Source organism: Triturus cristatus, chromosome 7 (genome assembly GCF_964204655.1).
Source record: "Triturus cristatus chromosome 7, aTriCri1.1, whole genome shotgun sequence".
Taxonomy (NCBI): Eukaryota; Metazoa; Chordata; class Amphibia; order Caudata; family Salamandridae; genus Triturus; species Triturus cristatus.
In genome coordinates, this window is record NC_140590.1 from 1,454,592,386 (window position 1) to 1,454,617,520 (window position 25,135).

Consider the following 25,135-nt stretch of genomic DNA (forward strand, 5'->3'; position numbering starts at 1 on the left):
CTTCTGGGTCTCTCTTCCAGGATGAGTGTTACGGCCCATCTACACGCACTGCACTGGCTTCCGGTTGTGGCCAGAATTAAACTCAAATCTCTAGTTCTAGTTCATCGTGCTCTTCATGGCCAGGGTCCTTTATATCTCCAGAAACGCTTTTCCCACTATGTCCCCGCGCGGACCTTGCGCTCTGCTTCTTTAGGCCTGGCGCTGATTCCGCGCTACAAACTGCAGAGGACTGGAGGCTATTCTCTGGCGGTAAGGGCCAGCAGGGCCTGGAATGCCCTCCCACTTGATTTACGCCTCACTCAGGAGCTCGCTGTCTTCAAAAGGAAGCTTAAAACATTTATCTTCGTATGATTGGCATTGTTTCCCTCAGGTTCGCGCCGGGATACTCCTGAGTAGCTGAGCGCGTTACAATTGAAAAATAACATAACAAAACATAACTGTTATATTCAACCAAAGACATTAAAAAGTACTTAACAGATCAAAAGGACAAAACTGACATAGTAAAATATCTAATTTGTATTACATTCTGAATTGATACCTATAGTGGCATTGCTGCAGTGCATTTATTCGATTCATATGCCCCACAAATATGGTCTATAAATTTGCTGAAGTGTTTTCCTGTGCCTTTTCTTTCTCTAGTTGGATACTAAATCTCTTCCATAAGAAAATAGACTCTGCATTCAGGAAGGCAATGGAGGGAAAGGTAGGTGCCTTACATTTAGACATTGGTTTATAGATGTATTCGAAATTTTGTAATTCAGGACTGCAAGTGTAACTTGATCCCAAAATTGCCTAATCCTTGAAGGGTCTGAAGTTCTAAAAACCTTAAGGATGGGAGTAGAACTGTTAAGTCAGCTACAGATATCACTCTTTCACTGCCAGTGAAGCTTTAGAGAAGGCAAGTTTAAGTAAAAGGGCAATGTCTTTTAAAGTAATTGGCAGTTTAATTTAATAGCATACGACAATTTTCTACAGATGCTCTATCCCCAAATATACTGTCTTAAATGTGGGTGAAATCTTGCCATTTCATGCATAAAGCCCTTTAAGTGGCTTATTATGATTGACTTTCATGAAGAAAATGACATTAGCAATACTTTGAATTCTGTTTGGCCTCTATGGGATATTGTTGATTTTACTGAATAAAAACATTCAACCACATGTCAAGTGATGTGGGCCATTCTGCAAGCAATCAATCTTCAATTTCTTCAATTCGTTTTTTCTCTCTCACTCTCTAGTACTCCACCTATTATCTCTCATTCCCCTCTCTCCCTCTCTTACTCTCTGTCTCATGTCTCTCTTCTTTCTTTGGTTCCTCTCTGTGGGAAAACAGCGGTTACAACACTGTTGTACCACGCAGGTAGGTAACAATGTGGTTGTTACAACGACCGCGTTGTTACCATGCAAGGCTTTACATCGCAAGTCGTTTCTACGACTTGCGCTAGGTGACGTGCAACACCAGGGAATGTGTTGGATTTTGAATCCAACACATTCCCTGCTGTTGCACTAACTGGAGTAGGAATAGTTATTTATACTATTCCTAAGTCCAGCGTGACATCTCGCGCAAGTCATAGAAATGACTTGCGATGTAAAGCCACGCGTGGTAACAACGCGGTCGTTGTACCAACTGCGTTGTTACCTACTGCGTGGTAACACCACGCGTTGTATCGTCATATACATTCCTCTCTGTGTCTCCCCCTCTCTTGCTCTCTACCATGCCGAGGCAACACAGATCCTCCAAATCGTCATTGCAACAACAATAAGTGCCCCACCCTTCTTTCTGCTGACCTCGTTTTGGGTCCCTAACAAAATAGTCGTAGGGGTCAGTTCAATGTTCTGAGAGATGACCCTCCCAAGGAAGTCCTGTATTTTAACGAGGAGTGGAGTACATTTCGGGCAGGTGGCAAACATGTGTACTGCGTCTGCACAAAACTTCGAACACCTAGGACATAGGGAACCCTTGCCTGTTCCCCATTTGGCGACTCTGCTAGGTGTAATATATAGAAAGAAAGCAGCTTTAAAAAATTGCGCCTGTAATTTGGCCGACAGCAGGTTACTCTGGGCGATTTTCAAAGCGTTATAGAACGTACTGTGTGGGGCATCCAGCTTTGCTTGCCATTTGTCTGCTATTTTGGGCAGGTCGTAGGGAGATTGGCTATTCAGTGCAGCATAAATAAAACCAATCTGAGGTGGAGCTGGGGCCCTTAATTTGTCGATGAGGTCTATTTTCACAAACCTTGAGGGCCCACCAGCTTTTCGAGACAAAAAATCACTGATGACGATGTGTTTGAAAGCGTCTTGATCTCGCAATCCGTATTGGGTTTTAAGATCAGCAAATGACTTAGTTCCTTCAGTAGTAATTAAATCGCCCAATTTTAATATGCCAGCTTTATACCAGTTTTGAAGATAAGACCTCCCAAAAATAGCAGGCAAGTTGGAATTCTTGTTGATGGGGAATTAGAAGTTCAATCTCCCTAGCCCATAAATCCTACGTACGTTGGAAAAAACTCTGAAAACGCTCATCAGAGTTATAAATCTGACTCGCTTGTAATACCCAAAGGACGTTTGTCTCAGGAAACAGCCACAAGCCTCCTCTCCTAGTACTACTCGAAAGGGCAAAGGGAGCCCAAACGTTGGAGAGAAGGAATGTTCCCCCACCAATTCCGCGCTGTATTGCAGAACCGAGGCCCAGTAATAAAGTACTATATTGGGGAAAGCCCACCCGGCCCGCTCTCAGGGAAGAGAGAGTAGTTTGAGCGCCCGTCTGGGCTGAGAGTAAGCCCAGATAAATTGAGTAAAAAGTTGCTGGAATTTTTGTAACATGGTTTTATTAAAGTCTAATGGGATGGACAGCAAGAAGTAAAGTAATTTTGGAAAATAAGTCATCTTGATGAAGTTGCATCTGCCCACTATAGTCAGATGCAAGTTGTTAATCCGAATAAGTGCTTTCTTTGTTTCAGCGGCCAATGGGATTAGATTTTCTGCCACTATTTCGTCTATATTTGCCGTCACTGTCACACCCAGGTATTTTGTCTTAGTGACAACCCGACTATCTGCCCAGTTAATTTCTTTGTTAAGAATAATTTGTGTTTTGTTTTTGTTCAGTGCATACCCCGAGATTTTCCCAAATTCTTGAGCCTCCTGCTCCAAAGCTAAAATAGCATTCTCAGGCTCTGGGGTGACTGCAGCCAGATCGTCGGCATAAGCCATGATTTTAGTTTCTTGCCCAAGTTTGTTTACTGCCTGAATAGCTGGATTGCTCTCTATTTTCTTGATCAGGGGGTCTCTATATAGGGCAAAAAGCAAGGGGGAACAAGGGCACCCTTGCCTAGTGCCCCGAGAGATTTCGAATTGTTTAGTTAGCCTCCCATTTATTGAAACACTGGCTACTGGGTTGAGATAGAGAGATTGATTAGCTTGGGTTAACTTCGGTCTAAAGCCCATTCTTCTCATAACACCCCAAAGAAACTGCCAGGAGACCCGGTCAAATGCTTTTTCAGCATTTAGTAAAATTAGCGACATTGGGTCTCCTATTACCTGGACTGCGTCAAATAAGATAATAGCCCGCCGAATATGTTCTGTGGTACGTTTCTTGGGGATAAACCCATGTTGCCATTCTGAGAGGTTTGACAGTCTAATTGCGAGAATTTTAGAAAATATTTTCGAGTCACAATTAATAAGTGTAATCGGTCTGTAAGATCCCATTTCTAGTAGTGACTTTTCTTTTTGGGAAATATAGAGATTTTAGCATTGAAACATGAAGCGGGCTGGGAGGTCCCGTTAAAGATGGATATTACCAAAGAGGTAAAGATAGACTTTATTTGGGGGGTGAAAATTTTGTATAATTCGACAGGGATGCAATCGACCCCAGCGGCCTTTCCATCTGGTAGGCTGGCTAAGGCTTCGGCAATTTCTCCCCAGGTCGGGGAATCCTCAAGTAGGTCATGATTTTCTGGGCTAAGATGGGATAAGGTGACTTCTTCTAGGTATTTAGCGATCTCCACTTCTCTTGCGTCTACTGGGTTCCTTTTCTCCTCCGAGTATAAAGTAGAGTAAAATTCTCGGAATCCCCCTTGGATTTTACTTGGGTCGCTAGTCTCTTCTCCTGTTACAAATTGGATCGAGACTATTTCACTAGCTGTGACCTGCTAGTTTTAAGAGCCAAGTGATGGCCGATAAGTTCGCTGCACTCGTAGATTTTTTCTCGTGTCGAGGGCCACTTAGCTGCAGCCTTCTCTGTGAACACAGACCCAGTTTCAGCTTTGATGATTGTCACTTCAATTTGAGTAGGTTCGGTTTCCCCCACTGTTTGAACTGTTCAAATTAGTTTTTCTTCTGCCTTTTTTAACTTTTCCCGAAGTTCGCAAATCAGGGCTTTTTCTTTCTTATTTTTCCTAATTGAAAACTTAAAGGTCTCTCCCCGGATACCCGCCTTTAAAGTGTCCCAGACTGTTGTGATTGAAGCTGACCCCACGTTTAACTAAAGAAATTCTTGAACCCAAGCTTGCATATGTGTTCGATATCCTGCATCTTGTAAAAGAGCTTTCTCAAAGCTCCATTTCTGGATTTTCCTCCAATTCCCAGTCCCCCAATGCTTAAAATAAGTGGGTTGTGGTCCGACATGAAACGCGAAGGGATGTCTATGGAGCAGTCCCGAAGTAGAGAAGATGAAATCAAAAAGTAATCTAACCTAGCTAGTGACCGGTGAGGGGCAGAAAAGTAGGTATAACCTGGCAGAGTAGAATTTAGACTGGGCCAGACATCACTGAGCCCATGAGTCTGAACTAGGTTAATTAGTGCTTGGCATACATGGGGCTTCCTACCATTATAAATCCACTTATCAGCCGCTTTCCAGTTACAGGGCAGGTTGATGTTGAGGTCGCCGCAAACAATGATTGGGGGGGGCCAGTAGGTTAGGTCCCCAGAGATCCAATCGATAATCCCAGAGTCGTCTGTATTGCTCCTGTAGATGGAGCATAAAGTATAGGAAAAATTAGGGCGCAAACGGCACTCTGCGATTACCCATCTGCCCAGAGAGTCAGATTTCACCCGGACAGGTCTTAAAGGTAATCTGCTATCAAACAAGACCCCTGCCCTTTTATTTTTGCACACTGTGTAGTCCCCCCTATGATTTTGTACCCTAATGAATTCAGTAAGCATTTCTGTGAAGCCTCTATATGCGTTTCTTGGAGGGCGACTATGTCAGCCCCCAAGGAGCGCAAGCCCTGTGTAACTTTTTGTCTCTTCGCAGGTTCATTCAGTCCACAAATGTTGACTGAGACGATTCTAAGAGTGTTTATCTTAGTCATTTAGTGTTTTGAATATGTGGACCAAAGAAAAACCCCTAAAGTTGTCCTTATCTTAGTGCTCTTTTTGTGTATTCCCCCCCCCCTTTTTTTACCTTTTTTAGGCCTTTCAGGGTGCTCAACCTTATGCGTTCATTCATTATAACAAGTGTCTTAGCAAATACCTGACTACCAAAAAAAAAAAGTGTCGTCATCTCAGCCATCTTAAAGCAGTTTCCCACCCTCCCCTCCCCAGCCCTACCCCCCCTATCATTGAGCAATCAGGAACAACCTGAATGATGGTAATTAGTAATGAATCTCTGCCACCTAGCTATGCCTTAAAGCGATATATAGGTTTTTGGCTATGGCTGTTCGTACCTTTCAAAAAAAAAAAAGGTAGATAAGAACGCTGAGGGATCTCAAGACAGCGATTCGTGATAAAAGAACACATAAAAATGCAAAGAAAACCCCCCAAAAAAGGAAAAGCAAGGTAAGTGAGCAAAATGTATAAACAATTTTTTTTTTATCCCTTCTTCCCTTCTTTTCCCCTTTCAGCCCCCCCACAAAAAAAACAACAGGGGAATGGTTTCCTTCAATTTAACTCAAGCCCTTTTTGGACTTGATTTCTCCCAAGTATTCACCAGCCTTTATCTTGGACAGAAATTTTTTAGAAGCCCCATTAAAGATAACTTTTAGTCTGGCAGGGTTCATTAGATACACTTGAGCTCCGGTCTGTTGGAAAGGAGAAATTAGCTGACGCAGGTGCTCTACTGTCTGATGGCAAAAGTCAGGTTTGGCAAAGAAGGTTACCCCATTGGACCCCTTCTGGGAGTTAGGGCGGGCTTGATCGTATGCCAGTTGCCTGAGAAGAAAGTTTCCAAAGCACACCAGGAACGCCCTTGGTTTATCTCCAGCAAAATTGCTGCCATTGCACCGTTGCCTCAAGTTGAAAGGGAAGCGATGTGCCCTCTGTACCTCATGGTCCCAATTCCAACTTGTATGGTCAGGGAAGGATTCACAATGTAGCATCTTGGATCTTCTCCCTCCTTTCCTTCTGGGATTCCAAGTAAGCAAAGGTTATTCCTGCGCTGCCGATTTTACTGTTCCTCTATTTTTGTCATTAGATCGAACAGGCAGGCAGAATTGGAGGTACGGCAGAGACTTCTATTTCCAAGCTCTCAATATGGCCTTCGACCATGGTGACACGATCGCTTATGTTTGTGCAGATTTCGTTACATTTTCTCATGCCTCCTTGTAATTTTTTAGCAGCCCCTTTAGCTGCGCAGTTATGTGCCCGAACTTCCTCTTTGAATTCTTTTATAGAGGCTAGGATGGATGCCAAGGAGGGTTCCACTGTGTCTTCTGGTGCGCTCTTTGCGATCTCCCAGAGCGGTGTACAAGAGTCATCCTTATTGAGAGGGCAGGACATTTGCGAGTCAGAGTAGTCCCATTTGTGCTGACTACGTCTCTAAGCCTTACTTCTTGCCTTCATAGGGCGTTGCACAGTTCCTGTTTCTGTGGGCGATTCCTCCCTGTTGTCATCGCTTGTATTTAGCCCACCCTCATCTGTGGAGGTCCCGAGCCGTCTGACACCGAGTAGAAATTTTCAGTACCTGTCTCGGGAGTCCGTGAGACCTGAGGACCAGAGGCAGCTTCCAGGCCCGGATGTAATTGTCGATGACAGCTACGGGGGGTTTAGGAATGCCTTCCGGGAGACCAGATATGGAGTCAGATTCATATCCGGTTTTGGGTTACGAGAGGTAAAATGCCAGATTTCCCTATGTGGTTAGCCCCCCCGATGTCTCCCTCAACATGTGGACAAGGAGGCACTGTCAGGCTGTCCACAGCTTCGTATGATCTGCTCAAAGTCCCCATCTCTGCTGATTGCAATCCTAAAGGATATTCCTCTTGTGGGAGTATTCCTTGTTGGGAGACCAGGTTAATTAATTCAGCCAGCGGCAAGCCTTCGGGGACATTATCAGGAGGAAGTGCAAGAAGTGAGATCTGGAGCAGAAAGTGGCCACTTAGCACCAGAAAACAACTTAGCTATAGAGGGCTGCAATCCCGCTATGTCCTTTTGTGTTCCGCCTCCCCCGTGCCTCCCTGTCTGCTTCTTATTAACACTAACCTCCCGATTGCTTTTGGGAAGGTTTTCCGCTGGTCCGATGTCTCCGGGGTCGGTGCTGGCTAAAGCAGCTCTCATCGTGCTGGTTTTTACTGCTTTAGCACCCCTGGTCGTCATGGTCCAGGTCCGGCGCCAAAACCGCTGTCTTCTTCCACGCGGATAAATCAGCAGGTTGCAGGAGGCTGGAGCGGATGTCGATAATACGGCGCACCGCACAAGCCAGCATAGAAACAGTGTCCAAAGCTCCCAAAACACTCTTGCGGCTGCCGAAACCACACGCACGTCTTTAAAGATTACGGCAACATCCGTAGGAAGTTCATTTGTAGCTGGTCGAAAGTGCAGTCCGGTCACAAGCAGTCTGCTCACTTTCTAAACCTGAGTCAACGCCGGCATCACATCGCAGAGCGCATAGCTGATGGCCGATGAGGCTGACGTGAGCGGCTGAGTGGCGTGCGTTCAAGCTAACACCATCTTGCTCCACAGAGCTCCAACTCAGGTTAACCTATTTCTATATATTTTCAAGAATTATGCTTAGTCATCCTCGACTCGTATTACATATACATATGGCATTAAGTCACCAACATCATAAAGGTAGAAGTAAATTGTCATGTCCTTTGAGCTTGATGACATCAGAGAAAGTTAAATGGCACTGGCTTTGGGTCATTGCTCTTTGTATTTTTTTTAAAACAATACTGGGAACCTCACACTGCTACACATAAAGGAACCCTGATGGATAATTTAGAGAAAAACAGCAACATAAGCTAGCAATTTTATTTTTTTTAATTACCATTAGATTGACTACAAATCTTACTTCTGTAGCGGCACGCATTTCTGTTCCGGTAATTTCTTTATCCACATGGGTTAGCTAGTGTGTGCAACAGAGTTCCAGGATTTAACAATTAATGTTCAGTCTTAAAAGAGTATACGTTCACACCATATTGAGTCTCACCTAGTCTGCTTTCCTATGGTTGTTCTTACAGAAGGTAAACCATTTTCTTACTCGCCCGAGGTAAACGTGTTTAAACTTATCACCGATATGTATGATGTTTTTTTCTCCATTTTGCGGTCAGTAAAGAGTTTGGTTGAATGACTTCTTCCAGAATCTTATCTGATGAGTTCAAAGGGCAACATCTTAAAACAATTGTGATACTTAAGTACAAATCATAAACGGGTACCTGTAGACTTGCGATATAAAGAAATAAATACAAAATGGTAACTGTGTTTTCCAAACTAAAGGTGTGCACACTGGAGTGTGCAGAAGCAGTAAACTACAAACAATTATCTTTCTTAAAACAAGAGGGTGACAACAAACATAGTTAATTATTCTGAAAAATATCATATTTCAGTGGCGGCTGCAACTGAACGGGGTGGTGGGGTGAGACGGGGTGGCGGGGTGAGACGGGGTGGCGGGGTTGGGGGAAGGAATAAATGTTAAAAAATCACTTACCTAGGGACAGTCTGCGTGACACTGCCTCTCCTTGTCTCTTCTGATTCCCGGAACAGAAGTAGGAAGCACACAGCAGTCCCTAAGCCAATCACGACACTGCTGTCACCATGACGGCAGCATCGTGATTCGTGTGAGCGCCGTGGTTCAGCGCTCAGACGGAGACTATGAGCCTGTGCATGTTCTCTACCTAGGCTTTGCATTACAGCCCGATGGAGAAAATGCAAAGTGCGCATGACTGTTTGGCGGGCCCAAGATGGCCGCCAAACTGTCATGTGCTGTTAAGTGCTCACCAGTCCTTCCCCTGCTCTGCAGAGCCCATCCCCGCCTGACCCGAGAACTGAGCAAGTACAGGAAAATAAAATTATAACAACTGGGTTAACATTTTTCCTTTTTAACTGCTCAGATGGCAGTAGCGCAACGCTGGTGGAGCGACGCTCCTATTTGTAAAATAATATTGATTCCTATTTGTAAAGCTTGAACATATAACCCCTTACGGGTTTCTAGACCCTGGGGTTCATCTGGGAAATTAAATGAGCTATTGCCCAGAGTCAAATGATGCTGAGCTGACTGCCGCCAGCGATCAAACCTTGAACCCACGCTTTGGAGTCAGCCGCTCTGGCCGCTGCTTCACACCTCTCCCTCACCTTAGCGGAGGAGTTGCCAATGTTATATTTCGTAAATGAAAAGGAGTGGCATTATACACTTTCACACCCTCATTGCAAGGCGCAAAGCTAAGTTCTGATCCCTACACAAACTCTTATTTCTACAGGGATCGGAACTAAAACAGTGTGATAATTATCACACCGTCGCAGTGTTTGACACAATAAGTTCTGGCAGATCAAACCTGCTGAAATTCATTGGGGGAAGGGGAGGGGGCGATAGGCAAACCACGTGGAAAAGACAAAACATTCATAATTCAGTGTGTTAAATACCGATTCTTGATGTTACGCCTCATTTGCAAGTTAAAAACTTGGACCAGGAGGTTTTAATGCACATGGGAAATACCTCACCCTGGCTAAAGGTATTTACCACTTGTGCTAAATACCTTACCCTGTTCCACCTAACTTGTAATGGGGACCTTAGCTTTCTCCAGCTGAACTATTAATTTGTCGATTTATTTGTAAGATTTCTCCTCACAAGAGTTATGTCTACATTTGAATGCCTCAAAAGGGGAACATTATGAGTCTTCTAATATTAAGGAGATAGTACATTTGACAGAGAGAGAATCATATTGCCTCAGGTTAATTAATAATTGGAGGGAAATTGAAATGAGTTTACTGGCTCAAGCCTGACATATAACTGTCAGTAGCCTTTCTTCACCGAATAGGTAGACAACATCGTTTATGCAACATTGTCCCAGAAGGAAATGTATGCACCAATTCTTTCCTGGCAGGAAATTGGATTTTGCTTTCATTGGGAAGGAAGGCAAATATCATGTGGGATACCACACTTTCCTATGCCCTTACAAGTAGGAGAGTGGTCCATTGCAGGCAATTTCCCCTAAAAGGCATAGGGATTTCAATTTACAGTTTAAAGATATGAATCATACTTTGGGCATATAAAGGACATTGCTAGCTGTTGAGCCCATTGCTTGTCAGAACTTACTCCACTTACGATTTGTAATGCACATGGGCATTGATTGTTTTCCTTCCGCTGTTGTGTTCGGACGTGCATTACCTGAGCTCCAGATCGACTCCTTGTAATGTTCGGCTTCAGATACTTTTGTTTCATCCACTCCTATTGGCACAAAAAATTATCAATTGCATTCCATTTCCCCCTCGTTGTGATCTTTGTTCAGCAACATGATTTCACCTTGATGCCCCTTTTTGGGGCCCTGACACACCGGAGCAGTGTACTTCATACTCTTCTCCAAAAAAGGCAGACTCCATGATAGAAAGGACTCCATTTCAGTATTGTCCCCAGTGTCACTCCAAATACCCTTGGATTGACTACCACCAGGTCTGCAACCTCTATCTTTCGCTGGAGCATGATGAAACCACCTTCTCTGCCTGCTTTGCATTCCAGCCAAAGACCTTGAGATACCGAAGTGATCGTCGCCTAGCTTGACGGACCATGGAGCACCGACAGGAAGATGACAGTCCCGATATCTTCATGGACTGCTGCATGGATTAAGAGCCAGAGCCTAGACCTTTAGTCGAACAGCCCCTCCAGTTCAGCCCTGAGCTGAGCTCTCACTTGGAGTTGGAAACAGAGAAACAGCAATGTCAGCAGGTACATCAAAGTGAAAAACCTTGACTGTGAGTGCACCCTCCATCCCACTTGCTGCACACCAAAACCATCCTCAGGCATCGAGCAATAAAGCCCAGCAACAGACTTCCAGTCCACCACTGCCTGCAGGCCATGACCAGCACTGACAGAAGGCCTCACAGCCAATTCCGAGCAAGCCCCTTGTGCCGAAACAGCCAAATTAGTCCCGGCCTTCTCTGGTACAGACAGCTCATTTGACTCCGGGGCCAAAAGCACCTTTCGAAGACCACTTCAGCTACGAAGCATCACTTAGTGCTGAATGCCACTTCGGTGCCCACTGCCTACAAGACTCCCTTGGTGTTGAGCCAATCGGTGCCCAAAACCCCTGCATCCACAGCGTCTGAGGAACTGGGGCAGCCCATCATCAAGTGTCTCCAGCAGGAACTCAATAATTGACAGCTGGGACTTTGTATCCACCCACAGACTGAGAGTACCATCACAAAACCTAAGTGGAGGACACTCTTTTCTGCAAGAGGAAGCAAACCTTTGAGGAGGAATTTTCATTGGAACCTTCCCCTCAAACTTAAGCTGAACAGACAACAGGACAGGGGCACCAGCCCACTACCACTTCGTCCCCCTGCGCCTCCTCATCCTCCTTCATTAGTCCAACTCGTCCTCCTCCACCACATGGACTACCTCTGCCTCATTCACCAGAGGGTTCTGCACATTCCTCCAATGGGGGTGGGCAGCCCCTCTTACCCTCCAGACCGGTATAAGATGCGATACGATGCTGAACATAGAGATGACCTGTGGGGTGACTATAATGTTGATCCCTCGGGGACACAGATCCAGATCTCTACCCTGCCAAACTTTCCCCTCCTGATGAAACCACCTCTTACAATGAGGGTATCCAAAGAGCTGCCACAAAGCATAAGGCCGGCATACCCAGAATTCCAGAAGATGAGGACCGCCTCAATGAAGTGCGGTCTACCATTCAAAGAATGGTCCAGTTCCTGTCCATGCTCAAAGGCAGCTCAAGACCGCATCTGCCACTTTCAAAGAGCCCGTACAGTCCAGAGTGGTGACACTCAGTGTAGATAAGAAAATTAAACCATCACCCTTCGACCCAACCTATGTCTGGGGCCAACTTATACTGGACAATTTTGGTGAATCACCCTACACTTAAGCCCTCTAAGGCCCAGGGTACTGTTGATGCCCCCAGAAAGATAAAGAGAGTAAGAAAATTGACACCACAGGCAAGAGGGTCACAGGGCAACCGGCAGCTCACTGGAGAATCACCAACTCAACCAACTTTCTCTCTTATTATGACCGGGCCTAATGGGATGAGATGCAGGAAATCCTCCCGTATCTCTCAGAGCAATATAAACACCGTGGCCAGGAGCTGGTTTAAGAGGGCAAAATAACTTTGAACTTCACCTTCAGGAACACCCTTCATGCAGCTGATACAGCAGCCTGGGGCATTAACTCTAGTGTCCTTGTAAGGCACCATGCTTGGCTGGGCATCTCAGCTTCAAGCCAGAGGTCCAACAGGATCTTATAGACCTGTCCATTGACAGTGTACACTTCTTCGACCTGCGGGTTGATCAGATGCTGGAAAAGATTAAAAAGAACACCAATATGGTCAAGGGTCTGGGGGATCTTAAAACACCTTCTCCCTGAGGCTCCTTTCATAGGGCCCAGTTCAGAGGAGGTGCCACAGCCACCTCCCCCAAGCCATCCGCCTCCTCCCAGACCTACTTAGAACTCACTACAATCCCACCAAACAGCCCTCTCTGCAAACACACCCTCTCCCCAGAACTCCAGCACATCCTTTGGCATGAGGTACAGGAGCCACTTCAGTGTGGCAAAGGGATGTGCTCCCAGCACTTCCTTATCACCAAGGAACGAAACTCAGGCCTATATGTGACTTCAAGCTTCTCAAGAAGTACTTCCTGTCTGAGCACTTTCACGTGGTCACGCTTCAAGATGTCATCACAACTGCTGCGATGAGGTGATTTTCATGACCGCTCTTGACCTGAAGGATGGCTATACCACATCCCAATCCACCTTGCCCACTACCACTACCTGCGATTCATAGCAAGGGGTCAGCATTTTCAGTTCGAATTGCTGCCCACCGGGGTCACAAAATGCCTCGCCATGGTAGCCTCTCATCTCCGGAGGGGAGGCATCCACAAGTTCCTTTATTTGGCTGAAAAGTCCAAACAGGCAAACAGGCAACAGTGCCTCACACACTCAGACCAACATTGACCTCTTGCACGACCTAAGGTTCACCATCCATCCAGTCAAGTTCAACCTTGAGCCCCTTCGGATAAACTGTTTCTGGATGCAGTTCTCAACATGGTCACTGGGAAAGCATACCCCAGTCAAGCACAGGTTCAAGCTTTTCTGGTGTTACTGGCTCTCTTTCAGTCATGTCACCATTTAATGTTCAGAACCATGACGTGCTTTCTCAGCATGAGTGCTTTTTTTATCGCAATCTTTCCTTGTGCGAGGTTACACGTCTTTCCTTTACAAGGACCTATCAACACAATGGTTACAGGTGGAGTGCCAGTGGGAAGATCTAGTATACATCTGGGCCAGCACCAATAGCTCTCTGCAGTGATGGCACAGCAAAAATCGGTTGCAGGGTCAGTCCTTTCTTGACCCAGTCCCACAGATGACCACCACAACAGACACCTCCCTCATGAGCGTTAGTTCTCTTTCCTTTCTTTTTCTAAGCTCATCCTCACCCACTGTGTGGAAAACAATCTAACATTAAAGCTGATGCCCCTGTGCATTACTGGTCATAGGGGGAGTCACTTTATGCCATGACTCAAAAGACTTCTTTGAAGAAAATAAGTCCGAGCCCAACGCTAGATGGCAGGAGTATGAAGAGCATGTGAATCTACAGCACAACATGCCATGGACAGATGCTTACAGGATATGTAACATATCCGTTACTATCTAGTTGTGTCTCTAGTCACCTGTAACAAGAAAATTACATAGAAGCTCAAATGTAATAAGTTATTACAGATGAGTTGTAATATCATAATGTCTGCAACCAGATCCAGCAGCCAAGGTAAAAGACAGGTCACAAAGCATAATTACAGCTGCAGTTTAAACAATGAAAAGGATGACTAGCTTTTCCTTCTTCTGACCTACTTTTCTAAAATGCACCAAGATCAGCAGAAACAATCTATTTATGGTGACATGTTTATTTTTCTGTGTTCCAAGTCATTACAGGAAATATAGAATCTCTGCATATTTCTACACTTTCTGATACTAATATATTTGTACAAAAATTACTAACTCTTTTTTGTATATTTAATTTTGCAATTCTTATTTTACTTGTATTCTACATATCTGGAAACCTACTATTTCTTTCACTAGAAAGAAAAAACACGAAGGATTAAAGCAGGTTGCAGGAAGGGTGATGTCTTGACCATGCATTAAAAAGAATGACGTATTCCTCTGTTTTATGTTAAAAGGATATTGCAATTCACCTTCGACACCCTTGACCTTATAAAGGGCCTCAGCCTTTGGGCTCGTTCCTGTATATACTACAAGTGACTTGCAGTATCCATATTTCCTTAAAATGTGCGACAGGGTATCATATATAACACATATCCTATCCAATATCTTGCTTCTTCTAAAGCCCCAGTCAGATATTGCCTGAGACCTTCCAGTGTTTCATTCATTAGAGCGCCATAAAAGAGGGAAGCCAGAAAAGGGGAACAGAAAAGCAGAAGAAAATAAATAAAATAAAATAATGAAGTGTCCTCATGAATTTCTGCAGGTTCAATTTTTCATAATCCAGTAAGAAACAAATAGAAGTGTTGACATTCTAGACTTTTAAATAGACCCCTAAGTGCAGTATCAACAGAAGAGTCACCAAACCAATATGTGGAAAAATGTAATGTGGAAAAAGGTAAAAATCAGCCCACATTCATTTAGGCCTCAAAAGTAATTACTCCAAATCTATATAGGTCTATAATTAAGTACAACAAATCAAGAAATAAGGTTACTACACTAAGAAACGTAGTTATTACACTCACATTTTAATAAAGTGATATTTTTAGTTGCAGCCAATTTTCCTTAAAGGAAATGGGGCTATGTTTTAAAAAGGAAAGTTAAAATTTGTTTTCAAAAGCTGCTTTAAGATTTGGCATTGGTACCCTGCACCACTGCCCAGTCTCCAACGAACTTTTTTTTGATAATTCCCAGAGGGGAAGGAGTTCCATCAAACACCACTTTGCGGAAAGGCTTACCATCCCAACTCGACAGTCAGGGGTAGATTTACAAGCTCCTTGCGCTGCCGGTGCGTCAAATTGCGTGGCGCACCGGCGGCGCAACCTGCTGAGTGATATTTACAAGCACATGTAAAGCCACCCTGCTTCACTTTACATGTGCTTGTAAATATCGCCCCTTTTCATGCAACACTTTGCTTGTTAGGGGCGTGACATGGGTGTTGCTGTGGGTGTTCCCACGCAACAACCTAGTCCACTGATGCATTGAGGATGTGGTACGTCGGCTGCGCTGCCGCCACTGGTGCAGGAAACCAGGGATCGAGCCTCGAAGTCGCGTCCACTTCCTGTGATTCTGGGCAAATCACTTAATCTCCCCGTGCCTGAATGTTTAATGTAAATACGGTGCTATGTAAAGCGCTCCAATACCTTCGGGTCGAGTTCGCGCTAAATAAATATGCAACAAAAAAACAAAAAAAACAAGCAAAAAAAAAATTCCAGATTCATGTGGAATGGTAAATCTGGAAATGCGTCAGAATGCTACGCCAGCATAGTGGTGGTGTTGAGAGGTGTTTATTTCCTCTTTCAATGCGTGCTGTATTCTGCAGCACACATTGGAAGTGGAAATTACCTCAAATTATTGTTTTTGTGCAGGAAGGTGCCCCTTCCTACACAAAAACAATCTCCCCACGACACAGGCATCCTTGCACTATGGTGCAAGGGTGCCTGTGCCGGCGCATGGCAGCAGTGTGTGCGCCAACGCAGGAGGAAGCACAGAGATGCCACATATTGTTATAAATATGTTGCATCCCTGTGCTTCGAAACTAACGCAGCACGGCACAGCAAAATGACTTGCAGCACCGCGCTGCGTTAGTTTCTTGTCAATCCGCCCCTCAATGTTTTGTGAGCAGATTTCAGTCACAAAACATTGATAAACTGGTATGGAATTGCTGTTCAGAAGGGACACCTGCAATGCACTCCATCCAAATAGCGATTCCTTATGGGGTTTCGAACTTGTTTTAGAAATATGTAATAAATCATCGACTCCTAAAATAGTTTTACTGCCACAAAGGCTCGGATCTATGTTTGTGAATGTAAAATCGTTTTTTACAACTGGATCACCATTTTTTATGTCATCAACAGAGATTTGTATAAGAATCTAAATAACAATAAGTAGTTACCACCATGAAACTTTCAGCATATCTCACTCCTACAATAAGGGCTCATAGAATAAATACATGAGCCCAATCTTTCCACCTAGGCGCAATGACTCACCGAAGGGCAGCTCATTTCTGGATCTTTGGTTTAAAAATGGACTAGTCCACAAAGCCCATACTATGCAGTCATTCTAGTGTCCCAATTTCATATGTTTAATGCGCTCCATGACATAAGAAAAAATATATCACCCACCTATTAGCATAGATCAATATGGCAGATAGGAACTCTTCGTCTCTATTGGCTGAATGTAGCTGGACTGACTAAGTGACCTATGAGTAGAGCTCTCTGTCTCTGCTCCCTTTCTGTTATTCTGTGCACAAAGGGATTACCATAATGGCTAATTACCTAGATCTCCATATTTTCAAGCAGGAGGCAGAGCTTTAATAGGATCCTCCTTGCTCTGAATGTACTTGGCGCGAGTATACAACTTCATGCAGGTGCACGAGTCTTATTTCAGCCCATTGGCATTCTTAAATGGTATCTTCTGTTTAAAAGCCAGTAATTCTGCATCTCCTTTGTTTCCTGGAGGGAAGATAATTGTGTGAAGTCCTCGAACATGTCTACAATGGATATCCTCTGTCACTTGCTGGGGAAAAGCTTGTGTGATTTCCTGCGGTTATGTTATGCTAAGTTACTCAGAAGGGTCCTGGCGCAAAGTGCATTGTGGACAGATAAAACGATGCACCCAACAGAAAAGTTCCAATGTTGAAAAAACCGCGGGCAGATTTCCAAGCCCCTTGCGGCACTTTTGCGCCTCCGTTGTGTCACTTTTTGTGCCGCAGCGGCGGCCTAAACAATGCTCCAGGTTGCCGCCAATTTACAGCATGACGCATCTAGGGAGATACGTCACTTTGGTAAAGCCCTGCACCACATTATACCTGCATCAGGTATAATGTATGCAGGGTGGGTGTTCCCACACAGGAAAGCCTTGTAGAAGTGGTGCAGTGAAATCTACAAGATCACTTCTAGGAAGCCACTGCGTCAAAACCTTACGCCTGCTTAAAGCGGGAAACGGCCACTACAACGCGGCCGTTTCCACGCATGACCATAACCACGCACGCATTACAACGCATGCGTGGTTACAACGAAAAGCCTTTACCACGCATACCTTTACTACGAGATTCGTAGTAAACGAATGTGTGCTAAAGTTAAAAGAAACAAAAAGGGGGGTTGAGGGGTCTCCCCCAACCAAAAAAAGTGTGGGATTAAAAAAGGGGGCTTTTAAAGAAAGAGATGTTGAGGCAATCAGCGTCATTAGGGGCAACGGAAGGACACTTCCGCTTCCTCTTAACGACGTGCAACGTCACCAAGGAGGATCGAGGAGAGGAGAGGTAAGGGGGAATGAGGGGTGGTGTCGCAAAGGGGTAAATTTAAAGGGTACATTTTAAGTGTGATATCCTTTAACATGAAAATGCCATTAACATGCATAATTTAGCAACGAAAATCGTTGTAAAAGTATGCGTGTAAAAGGCATTTTCGTGGTAAAGGATATGCGTGGTGATGGCATTCGTGTTGTAACGCATGCGTGGTAAAGGCATGCGTTACAATGGAATGCGTTGTAAAGTCATACAACCGCTTGGAGCAGGCGTAAGGAGTGACACATTTTATTAAGTATAGGCTGCCCCCAAGCATTGCTGGAGTTGCATCATGCTTGCAACACAACTCCAACAATGTGTGACTTTCGCGCCAACAGATGCATCAGAATTTTTGACGCATCTGTCAATCCTTGCGCCTTGGTGCACCGTATTGTAAATACTATGGGGGATATTCACAAGACCGGCGATAGCTATCGCAAACACCAGTTAGCGGCAGTTTTTTTATTGCCGCCTAACCCTGAAACTATCGCATTTTAGCGATGTATTACCAAGCCGTCGCTACATGGTGATAGTATCAGGGAACAGCGGTGAAAACTGCCACTAACATCAGTGCGAAGGCGATAGGAAATCCGGCGTTAGCGTGCGAAAACTGATAGGCCCATTAGCTGCAAAAAAAAACTAACATTAGTCAGCCCAACGTAAGTTTCTTTTGCCTCTAATGCAAAAAATAGCCTATCAGTCAACATCCAATAGAAAATAAGCATAAAAACCCAAAAATGCTGAATGGAGCTGCCTGGGCCAAGTGCAGCACACATCAACAACCCTTGCAAGCCACCCAACATCCAGGATGCCTCGCTGGACCTGCGTCTGGAGCCTGGATGCATCGCAGGACCTGCGTCTGAAGCCTGGATGCCTCGCTGGACCTGCAACTGGAGCCTGGATGCCTCGCTGGACCTGCGTCTGAAGCCTGGATGCCTCGCTGGACCTGTGTCTGGAGCCTGCATGCCTCGCTGGACCTGCGTCTGGAGGCTGGATGCCTCGCTGGACCTGCGTCTGGAGTGTGGAGTGGGATCCGGAGGAGCTATGGAGTCGATGAGCCGTGACGATCGCTCGTACCAGGTGGTGAAGTCTGGCAGGTCGCATGGAGACACGTTGCTGACCTGCGTGAGAAGATTGTCGCCTCACTGTTTCCAAGCAGTGCAGAAGAGTAGCAATCATCATATGATGATAACTTACTGATGTAACCGTGATATGTTTCCCTTGTAGGTGGGAAGGTGGGTAGGACTGCTCCAAGCATGGGTCAAGGCATTTGCGGATTGCCATGCCTACTCAAGTGCGCAATGACTGTTTGGGTGGCCCACTCAGGCCGCCCAAAGCAGTCATGCGCACTTTCCTGTTTGTAATGCAGGCCGCATTACAGCCCGCATGGAGAACTTGTCCACCCCTCCAGCCCCTGGCTGCATGCCTTGTCCTGTTGCCAATTGCCAATCCCACCGCCTCATCACAGCATTGTGATTGGCTCAGTTGAGGGAGCCCGGCTGCCTACTTCATGTTCCTGTAAGCAGACGCAGGAGAGCAGGAGCAACAAAGACACGGGACCCGGCTTCGAGGTAAGACTTCCCTTATTGAACTTTTTACCACACCCGCTCACACACACATCTCAGTGTCAATGCCCCGTCCAGTGTTCTTTCCAGTGTTCACCACCTCACAGCTGTCCAGCCCCCCCAGCACTTCTCTATGGCGGCCGCTGAGCGCCCATGCACAGCGGGAGTGCCACCCGTGTGCCAAAGGCACATGTGTGGTTGCGACGCATGCCATAACATCGCATTCCATTCAAATGCATACTAATACTAGGCACATTACAACAGTAGAGTAGGTGTTGCATAGCGACATTGATATCACTATTCCCACTTCAGTGAGTGCAACTCAAAACTAACATTTGCTCCCCAAACCCAACCGTGAACCCTGGAATTCCTTTTTGAGCCCCCATAACACCCCCCAATTCCCATGTTTTACCCCAAAACACACCCCAATTTTCATATTTTACCCCAAAACACACCCCTATTTTCATATTTTAACCCCAAAACACACAACAATTCTCATATATTACATCCAAAACCCATACCCAACCGAAAATCTGTAAATTACCCCATTACTGACCTCACAATACGTTGTAATCAAATGCGATGTAAAGGCACCTGTGTTGTCGGAGTTGCGTTGGTAACGATGTACTGCCTGTGTTGTAAAGGTTGTTTCCCGTGCCAGTGGCAACCCATAGGCTACACCGTTTGTATCTGACTGCTCCTGGACCATGCTCAGCACCAAGGAGCCTTCCTCTTGGACACTCTACCGCAACAATGCCAGCACCCTCCTCGCCATCAAACCTGGATGCCACCTCGCCTGCCAGAACCAACCTCTGCTCTGGACCGGACATCGCCATCACTGACGGCTGCTGTATCACCCGCAAGGAGCACCCCGACCATCAAGGAGGAGGCATTGCCATCACCTAGAGAAGCACACTCCGACTGACCACGCACTCTAATGAACCAAGGGTGACCGCGGACTACCTCAACTCCCAGATCCGGACCAAGCCCAAGCACATACTCTGTGGCACCCTGATGTGCAGGCCCCCCGGGCCATTACCCCTCATTCTCCAATACCATTGTAGATCTCATTGCAACCCAGGGTCGCCCATCCACCAACGACATCCTACTCGGTGAACTCAAGTTCCACCTGGACAACCCCTGTGACCAGGACACCACCCCCTCCTGGGGAAGGTCCCATACATCAGATGCAGGCAGCAGGTCACCTCAACAAGCCACATAGCAGGACACACAGTCGAGCACATCACCTCCGTCAGCAGAAACTTCAAATACAGCCACGACAGTGGACTGTCCTGGACCGACCATCATTGGGAACATAATGTCTTCACCTTGCCCACCGGATGCCACCGCCATCATCGCACCCCCTGGCAGCTGGATCAAGGCCACCAAAGAACGTCTCCTCAACTCCCTCTGCACCAACACTCCACCATTGCTTCCAAACGATGACAATGCAGCGCACAACTACCACCGATAGATCTCCAACAGTGCCGACATTCGGCCACCCCTCATGAAGGGCACTGCATCAGTACCTTCCGCCTGCTTGATGGCAGGCTTGAGGGTGACGCTGTGTCCACAGGGATAGGCTGGCCCCATGCATTGCTGGAGTTGTGTCATGGTGGTGACACAACTGCACCAATGCATGACTTTAGCGCAGACAGACACTTCAGGAATCCTGATGTATCTGTCATTACTTGCGTCATGGAGCGCTGTCCAGTGAATACAGCGTTATCGAAGTGAGAAGTTTTGCAATGCTGTCTTGTCACAGCGCTGCAACACTTTTCATGACTGGGGCCCAGGAATGTGCACTATCTTATTGATGGTGCACATTCCTGCACTGTAGTGTTGTCGCAGGGCAGTGCTACAACATTGCTTGCAGCACTGTTCAGCACCAAAACCTGCTGAGATGAGGCCCCAAGTGTTATCCCCATTTTTAAGACCAGCTATTTTCTGGTCTTAAGTTACTGGCTCTAACTCCAGTTAGAGCCAGTTCTTTTGGTCTTCAGAAGTTCAAGGATCCCCTAGTGAATATGGAGCAGTGGTGTTTGCGTGCATTTTTGCACAGTAATGCCTCTCCTGCATATAATTATCGCTAACAGAAGTAGCAATCTTTAAAACGGACGCTTTCACCTAATCGCTAAAGGCTGTTAGCGACAGCTTGGTAATAGAGCAATAAAATTATCACCGTATTAGCGGCAGAAAAATGCCGCTAAAGCGGCGATAACTCCTTGAGAATATGCCCCTATGCATTCATGGTGGCGCAAGGGTTTTTTTGCCCTGCACAAGGAAACAGACGCACCTCTGCTCTAACACAGAGATGTGTTCGTTTCTTGTAAATAAGCCGCTTTTTTTTCAGGGCTTTGCAGAATTCACGATTAGAGTTTTGTCTAAGATGATGAGGGGAGCTGTTTCATTCCCTAGTGGCCTGTTCGATAAAAGAACACACGCCCAAGGCGTTCTCTCTTAGAGCGAGGAGAGATGTCCTATTTACTTGATTGTATAAATTGCCTACAGGTGTGACTGCTGTCAAGTGAATGTGGTATTAACTCGCAGTCAAAGCCTCATGTTAGTTTTTTGTGAATTCTGGGTGGCTCTCTTATTCTTGAATACCTGCTTGATGCAGAGTTCAGATTACCCGTTAAATTAATCGATCCATTTTACATATGTTTGTTTCATATGTTGGGTATGAAACTCTAACCTAATTGTTCACCTCGTTCCATATGGCCTTTGTTGATGCTGATCTGTGACATATTTCATACGTGTCTACTAACTTGGGGGCATATCAGCAACAACCGGCGATAATTATCGCTAAGCGCACTTAGCGCTAGGATAATTATCGCCGACTAGCGTGGATTTTTATCGCCGAGATAGCGTGCTATTAGCAACGCTTATCTCAAAAGCGATAAAAATCCTAGCGCTAACTGCCTAACGTGAGATTATCGCTGGAAACCCAGCGATAATCTCACGAAATGTGGCGCTAGCTTGATGATAGGGCAAGGCAAACTTAGCCATGATATCCACCTTCCATAGGATATCATGGCTAAGTCAGTCCTGAAGCAGGCGTAAGGAAAGTAGCGATAACAGGGGTTATCGCTACTTTTCTTGCTGCTATGCTCCATAGCGTGGGGCTTGAAGATAGGAGAAATTACGCTTAGCGACATTTCTGCTGTCATGTTATTTCAGGAACGCCTACTTTGCATCTCATTAGAGATGCAAAGCTGGGCGTTAAGATTACGTGCGCTAAAGCAAGGTTTCACGCGTTAGCGTGACCTTGCTAATTAGGCGATAAACTTATCGCCGCTTTTCGGCCGAAAACAGCCTCAAAAGCGGCGATAATTTTCTATCGCCACGTTGTAGATATGCCCCATGGATTCTAATCAGCTGTAACTACGTCACTTTCAGATCAAATTAAACCTGTGTGAAAAATGTGTGAGTCTCGCTCTCCCTGATTAAGATACTTAAGTTCATGTAACTGTTAAGACATTTTTAGCCAGCAGATGTCACTAAAAGCCTTGAAATCGAATTGAGAGGCTTTCTCTCCTATATAGCAGGAGAATGGAATCCGGGGCCAAACGATATAAGAGTACTTCACGATATTCCTTGTTAATCGAAATTCCTGAAAGTACGCTCTTTTTGTAGTTTTTATATACCGTGAATTCGACCCAAAGGTACTGGCCCGCTTTAAACGAGCACCAAGTTACATTACATGAGGTCACATTATTATTATTTTTGCGCATTGGATGATTAAATGATTTACCTAAAATCACAGGCAGTTCCGCCGACGCCAAGGCTCGAACATGGGGATCATTTTACAAGAACCGTTTTCCCGCAGTGCTGCGCCCATAAAATTACAGCCTCGGTAGGACAGATTCCAACGCCATGTCTTCATCATATTTACAATACAGCACACAATGCTGTTAGGAAGAAGCTCGCGTCTTAAAAACTGACGCTGCTGTGTGCGCCATGTTGTAAGGAAATTTGACCCTAGTGCTGCAAAAGTGACGTTTGTCCAATTGGCATCTAGAAAATAGACGTTAGCCGTCCTAGGGTCACTTTGTGCGCCTAGCATGAATATTTTTTGTTTAATTCTGGTTCGTGAAAAAAAAATGGCACACTTACTTGAAAGCAGCAATGGAGCAGCCAGCAGTGAGCACAGCCCAGGACAACGACCCCAGCAACGGCACTACCAGCCAGGATGAACAGCCAGAGTCCCAGGGGAAAAGGAAGAGGATGTGCAAGTTCAGGGAGGAGGATAATGAGATCCTGATTATGGAGGTGATGGACAACCAACACTAGCTCTTCGTGAGATCCAAAATGTCACTGGGGACAAAAAAGGCCATATGGCAGACTATAGTGGAAAAGGTGAACAGTGCTGACAAAGACAAGAGGTCAGTGAGTGACTGCAAAAAGCACTGGCATGATTGTAAGCGCAGGACAGTGGAGAAACTTGCAACCAATCTCAAGGCAGCCATACAGACCAGAGGTGGTAGTCCAGCACCCCAGGAGCAGGTGGATCCCTCGGAGGAGCAGGTGCCGGTTGTCATCTCTGAGAGTCGTTGGTCAAAGTTGTGAGACAGGACAGTGCTGGGTATGCCGAACTACAACAGCAACAGGCTAGGATGCAACAAGGGGCAACGTGGGTAACTGGCTCATGTTGTGCAGTACAAGCATCTATGTCCCAGCACTCTGCGGCATTGTCGACAGGCCAAAGGGAAATATGCTGGCTCATCTGTGGTCAAAACTAACATACAAGGACGTCTCATGGGCAGTTTGCCAATAATTTGCCATAGGGCAGCGCTGAAAGCCTTCTAGCTGTGCTGTCCTACATCAAATGAAAAGGGCAGGAATGCACCGTATCTCCAAGATACGGCACATTCCTGTGCTTTCTGTCAGTGCCGGCGCACAAACAGCAGCCCGTCGCCAGAGCAGGCACCCTTGCACCGTGCTGTGTTGATGCTAGCCATCCTATTGTGCACGACCAGGGGAAAGCACAGTGATGAGTTGTACCATTGTAAAGCCAGAATGCAGCACACATAGAAAGAGCAAAACAAGAATTTCTCCCCATTGGCCCACTCAAAAGCCTCCTTTTGAAAGGTGTTAGTTTTTGGCACAGCCTCAGATTTATGATTACTTGTAAATGTGGGGCAGTGGCAAAAAGAAATGGGTGTTGCATGGGAACGCCTTCAGCAACACACATTGCATGCCCCTTTGATGCAGAAAACTATGTCAAAGGGTGCGTATTTAAAAGGTGACGTTAAGCCATGCAAAGTGGCTTAGCACCACCTTGTAAACATGGAGCAGGGCATTGCACGAATGGAGCGTCATAAGAATTGACGCTCTGGTGGCACAATGCCCTTGTAAATATGTCCCCATGTGTGTCAAAATGAATGATAGTGTGTGGTCCTGGTGGCTTCCTTCTAGTGCAGTGCATAGTAGGTGCTTGCTGTGCATGTCAAACTGCCACTCTGTCTGAATTGGGAGACAATGCATTGCAAGGAGGTGAGCAGGGACATGTGTACTGCAAGGTACCCTCACAAATACACTTGCACTGCTGTGTCTGACTGGGTCACATTTGCATTGCACCTGGTTAGGGATGACAGACAGGGCTTCTTCGGAGACACTCTCAGGGCGGGACACTTCTGGTGCAGGCAGAGCTCTAGCCTCCGCGTTCCCTGGCTACTTAACCGGATGCCT

The 25,135-nt window shown here is 45.8% G+C and overlaps 1 protein-coding gene across 1 annotated transcript in view; it reads left to right on the forward strand.

Annotated features, from left to right (window-relative positions):
• The window catches only part of LOC146812188 (bactericidal permeability-increasing protein-like), a 445,329-nt gene that overhangs the window by 88,915 nt on the left and 331,279 nt on the right, over nucleotides 1-25,135 (forward strand). Inside the window, exon 5 of the mRNA XM_085619207.1 lies at nucleotides 640-703. Within this exon, the coding sequence (XP_085475333.1) occupies nucleotides 640-703 (64 nt within the window). The remainder of the gene's footprint in view (nucleotides 1-639; nucleotides 704-25,135) is intronic.